Raw genomic sequence first — 6,000 nt, 5'->3', positions numbered from 1 at the left:
GATGGCGTATAGCCCCAGTTTCTATTAATGACCACCCCGACATGCGCTCCAAGGGGCGGTGCCCACTGGGCAGGAGGAGTGTATACCACGCACGCTGCTAAACCAAAAACTCCACTTTTACGCATCACTTGTTCACATAGGTGTTATTGGAGATCCGAAGTGTTCCTCTGAAAAGTGTCGTATTCAAAGTTTTTATTTTTTACATTCTTTTAAACGAGACCTAGATAATGTTGCGATTGGATTGTAATGTAGACAAACACGATTAGTGTGTTCATTATTAATAAGTGGCCAACAATTCAGAGTGCCGTACATCATCATTCATCCACCAGCCAGGCGAACAGCGAGAGATAGAGTGCGGGCCGGGCGACAGGAGCCACAGTACAGTCAAGCTTCCATCATGGGAGCGCATGGATGGTTTTCAGCGCGTTATGGCCTTATTTCTTGTGGACTTTTAGCGTTTTTCTCGGGGGTCATCATTTCACAAGCTGAAGCGGGCTGCGGCGAGAGAGAAAGCCCCAACTGCTGTACCGGTCGAAATAACGAATGTTTTGAGTACACCAAACGAAAAACGGTGTGCTATTGTGATACCTATTGTCAGAAAACTGGAGATTGTTGCGAGGACTATCAGCGCGTGTGTCAAATATCTGGTGAGTTGATTGCTCTCTAATGTGTCTATTTACAGCTCGAGCATGATAGCTGTCATCGGGTCAATGGCCGAGGCCCTAGAGAGGATCATGGTCTTTTCTTGATAATCTCTGAGTTTTTTCCGAGAGTAAGAGAGGGGAGCACCTGTGGAGTTTCAAAGTTTCCCCCTGTGTAGGCTGTACATTTCAAGTCTGCTATTGCACTACAAGCACAAGGACGAATGTCTGTTTATTGTTTTTCAGTGTGAGACAGATTCCGGGTTGGTTGGCACAGAGGTGACAGTGACACAGAGACAGTGAGACATACTGCACATACCTGTCTCCATCGTTCCCATTAAGGCTGTTTGCTTTAAGTGGCCAGGGATGACAAAGTCTAGGCTGGTGTGTGTGTGTGTGTTTGTGTGTGTGTCTGTAAACATTTAAGTACATTCAGCCATTTTATCTTACAACCTCACCTCATCCAGCCCTCTTACTCTTTTTGTGTGTGGGGGGTTTGTTGTTGTTTGTGTGTGTGTGTGTGTGTGTGTGTGTGTGTCTGTCTGTCTGTGTGTGTAGGTATGTATGTGTGTGTGTGTCTGTGTGCGCGTGCATGCGTGCGTGCGTGTGTGTGTGTGTGTCTGTGTACCATATAACTACAGTATATAACGTGTGTGTGTTGCCTGTACTTTTGATTACAGCCTACTAGAGGAAGTCTTTTAAACCATTAAACCAGGCAGAAATACTATGAACAGCTGAAGCAGACCTTTTCACAGCTAGGCTACAGGTGAAACTCATGTCTTCATATCTGCTAGTCTGGGTCATGTACTGTACAAACGCTTTCAGAAGACTGGTCTCTCTAGGAGGAGAGCCAAGCAGTTATAGCAGGTTATTAATCAGTATCTGGTCTCTCTAGTAGCAGTTAGCAGGTTATTAATCAGTATCTGGTCTCTAGTAGCAGTTAGCAGGGTATTGTTCAGTATCTGGTCTCTCTAGTAGCAGTTAGCATGGTATTAATCAGTATCTGCTATCATTAGCAGCTGTATATGTGGAGCAGATGCTGTATGTCATTGTGTTGTCTGCCTAATCATGTTTTAGCTTCAACCTATATGGCTGTCTATGCAGCATGTACTGTGTGTAACTGACCTAGTAGCCAAGTAAGCCTATACAGACAATGTTCATGTCACTTGCCTGTGACAATGCAATGCATCAATCCTAAGGTCGAATCGCATAGAATCTAATCGAATCGTGGTCAAATTAAGAGATTTCATGATGTGGGGTCAAATATTTACACCCCTATTATTGACATAGTCCATTCATGCTGAGTGAATCAGTTCCCCCAGCCACATTTGTGTATTCAAAATGTTTTGGGGAATTAACTGAAAATGTATCGAATCACATCGAATCGAATCGTGGTCAAATGAAGAGATTCCATGATGCATTGAATCGTTGCCTGAATAATCCTAATCGAATCGAATCGTTGTGGGGTCAAATATTTACACCCCTAGTGTGCATGCATGTGTGTCTCTACATGTATATAATGTGTGTGTGGGATTGAGATGGGTATTGCCTCTTCACAGTCTCACCTCTACTGTCAGGTGATATATATCGTATGTGTGATCATTGATCTCTTCATCACAACTCCACAGCTAAGACCACATATGAGGAAGGAGGGGGGGGGGGGTCTGATATTCAGTCATTATCATTACTAATAAAGTATTTAGTAAACACATCGGTATTTCAGTATAACTACTTTTCGGGATATTATATTGATAATAATTGAATGAGGGTCAGATTAGTGTAACAGTTAGATGCTCCTTGATCTGCGGGTTTTGACTAGCCTTTTCCGCTCTCCCTGAAAACCTCCAAGAAAATGGTCCCATAATCACGGCTGACTCTATATATGGGAAAACAGGGGAATGGACACCACAGCAACAGACTACCAAAGAAGGTCAGGATTACAGCAGGGCTGTGTCTGAGATGTGACAGGGAGAGAGAGAGAGAGAGAGAGAGAACACGGCAACCTGTCACTAAAGCAGTCTCCACCCGTATGTTAGTGCATCTTGAGCTAACTATCTAACTATACTATCTCTGTATGGTGTAACAGCACTCAGAGAACCCCCATTTTAACAGCATACTAACAAGCACCTCTAGAGATGATACTACGGTCTAAGTGCACTTAAAACGCATGCAGCGACCTCTCTATTTAGGAACACATAGGGAACCTCTTGTTTGAATGTTTCTCTCTCTGTGATGTGAGCAGGCTGTCATCCGTCTAGACCGGTGTCACAGACTGGACACATGCACCCCTGTGGACGGTACCACCAGTGTTTAGGTCTTGGATATCTGAACCACCTGGTATCCTCTGTGTTATCAACATGTCCTACCACACTGGCTATCTTTAAAATGCTGTGGATTGTGAGCAGGAACACTAAAAAGAAACACTGTGGTCATCTCTGGCAGAGCTTCGCTATGCAGTTCCAGTAGAACAAAGCAACACCAACTACATATTTTCTCTCCAGTCAAACTTCAATCAGTCAAACACATGCTGTACTTTCAGACCATCTAAAAAGCCATCTGAACGGGCTCCCAGGTTACGTAAGTACTGCTCTGGGACCAGTTTATCCTCCCATATTTTCTGCCAACGTGAAACATCATGGCAGTGTTTCTTAACCCTTTGAGGTGCACTTTTTTTTTTTTCGTTTTCAGAATTATTTCCCCTTATTATCTAGACCTCTGTCCCTCCCCCCGAATTTTCAGTTGTCAAAATACATAATCCCACCGGTGTGACTGCACTGCACCATGAAGGGTTAATGATGTAGTGTGGCATATTTCTGGTGGTGGGTCGACCTCCAAATTACAAGAATTCTAGTACGTTTCAACGAGCCTGGGTCCCAGAACAGGACTGATGGACCTGGATCTCAAACCCCGCACTCTTTTCTTGATCCTCCATTCGCAACTGTTGCTTTCCTCACACAAGGAAGAGGAGGATCAGGAAAAGAGGGCGTGGTTTGAGATAGGTCCATTTGGGTCCCCGGGCTGGAAAAAGTCAACCCCCCCCCCCCTGCATCACAGTACAGTAGACACATGCCCCCCCCCCCCCCCTGCATCACAGTACAGTAGACACATGCCCCCCCCCCCTGCATCACAGTACAGTAGACACATGCCCCCCCCCCCCTGCATCACAGTACAGTAGACACATGGCCCCCCCCCCCTGCATCACAGTACAGTAGACACATGCCCCCCCCCCCTGCATCACAGTACAGTAGACACATGGCCCCCCCCCCCTGCATCACAGTACAGTAGACACATGCCCCCCCCTGCATCACAGTACAGTAGACACATGCCCCCCCCCCCCTGCATCACAGTACAGTAGACACATGCCCCCCCCCCCTGCATCACAGTACAGTAGACACATGCCCCCCCCCTGCATCACAGTACAGTAGACACATGCCCCCCCCCCTGCATCACAGTACAGTAGACACATGCCCCCCCCTGCATCACAGTACAGTAGACACATGCCCCCCCCCCTGCATCACAGTACAGTAGACACATGCCCCCCCCTGCATCACAGTACAGTAGACACATGCCCCCCCCCCCCCTGCATCACAGTACAGTAGACACATGCCCCCCCCCCCCCCTGCATCACAGTACAGTAGACACATGCCCCCCCCCTGCATCACAGTACAGTAGACACATGCCCCCCCCCCTGCATCACAGTACAGTAGACACATGCCCCCCCCCTGCATCACAGTACAGTAGACACATGCCCCCCCCCCTGCATCACAGTACAGTAGACACATGCCCCCCCCCCCTGCATCACAGTACAGTAGACACATGCCCCCCCCCCCCCTGCATCACAGTACAGTAGACACATGCCCCCCCCCTGCATCACAGTACAGTAGACACATGCCCCCCCCCCCTGCATCACAGTACAGTAGACACATGCCCCCCCCCTGCATCACAGTACAGTAGACACATGCCCCCCCCCCTGCATCACAGTACAGTAGACACATGCCCCCCCCCCTGCATCACAGTACAGTAGACACATGCCCCCCCCCTGCATCACAGTACAGTAGACACATGCCCCCCACCCCTGCATCACAGTACAGTAGACACATGCCCCCCCCCCCTGCATCACAGTACAGTAGACACATGCCCCCCCCCCCCTGCATCACAGTACAGTAGACACATGCCCCCCCCCCTGCATCACAGTACAGTAGACACATGCCCCCCCCCCTGCATCACAGTACAGTAGACACATGCCCCCCCCCCCTGCATCACAGTACAGTAGACACATGCCCCCCCCCCTGCATCACAGTACAGTAGACACATGCCCCCCCCCCTGCATCACAGTACAGTAGACACATGCCCCCCCCCTGCATCACAGTACAGTAGACACATGCCCCCCCCCCTGCATCACAGTACAGTAGACACATGCCCCCCCCCCCTGCATCACAGTACAGTAGACACATGCCCCCCCCCCCTGCATCACAGTACAGTAGACACATGCCCCCCCCCCTGCATCACAGTACAGTAGACACATGCCCCCCCCCCCCTGCATCACAGTACAGTAGACACATGCCCCCCCCCCCTGCATCACAGTACAGTAGACACATGCCCCCCCCCCCTGCATCACAGTACAGTAGACACATGGCCCCCCCCCCTGCATCACAGTACAGTAGACACATGCCCCCCCCCCCCCCTGCATCACAGTACAGTAGACACATGCCCCCCCCCTGCATCACAGTACAGTAGACACATGGCCCCCCCCCCCTGCATCACAGTACAGTAGACACATGCCCCCCCCCCTGCATCACAGTACAGTAGACACATGCCCCCCCCCTGCATCACAGTACAGTAGACACATGCCCCCCCCCCTGCATCACAGTACAGTAGACACATGCCCCCCCCCCTGCATCACAGTACAGTAGACACATGCCCCCCCCCCTGCATCACAGTACAGTAGACACATGCCCCCCCCCCCCTGCATCACAGTACAGTAGACACATGCCCCCCCCCCCTGCATCACAGTACAGTAGACACATGCCCCCCCCCCCTGCATCACAGTACAGTAGACACATGCCCCCCCCCCCTGCATCACAGTACAGTAGACACATGCCCCCCCCTGCATCACAGTACAGTAGACACATGCCCCCCCCCCTGCATCACAGTACAGTAGACACATGCCCCCCCCCTGCATCACAGTACAGTAGACACATGCCCCCCCCCTGCATCACAGTACAGTAGACACATGCCCCCCCCCCTGCATCACAGTACAGTAGACACATGCCCCCCCCCCTGCATCACAGTACAGTAGACACATGGCCCCCCCCTGCATCACAGTACAGTAGACACATGCCCCCCCCCCCCTGCATCA

General features: G+C 50.6%; 1 protein-coding gene across 1 annotated transcript in view; it reads left to right on the top strand.

Annotated features, from left to right (window-relative positions):
- Nucleotides 1-133: 133 nt before the first annotated feature.
- The window catches only part of LOC311228532 (somatomedin-B and thrombospondin type-1 domain-containing protein), a 46,531-nt gene continuing 40,664 nt past the window's right edge, over nt 134-6,000 (top strand). Inside the window, exon 1 of the mRNA XM_084314431.1 lies at nt 134-647. Coding sequence (XP_084170557.1) covers nt 398-647 — 250 coding nt within the window. The 5' untranslated portion in view covers nt 134-397. The remainder of the gene's footprint in view (nt 648-6,000) is intronic.

Source organism: Notolepis coatsorum (genome assembly GCF_963971535.1).
Source record: "Notolepis coatsorum genome assembly, chromosome: 1".
In the NCBI taxonomy this organism is placed as follows: Eukaryota; Metazoa; Chordata; class Actinopteri; order Aulopiformes; family Paralepididae; genus Notolepis; species Notolepis coatsorum.
The sequence above is the reverse complement of the archived record's forward strand: the minus strand, read 5'-3'. Positions and strand labels throughout refer to the sequence as shown.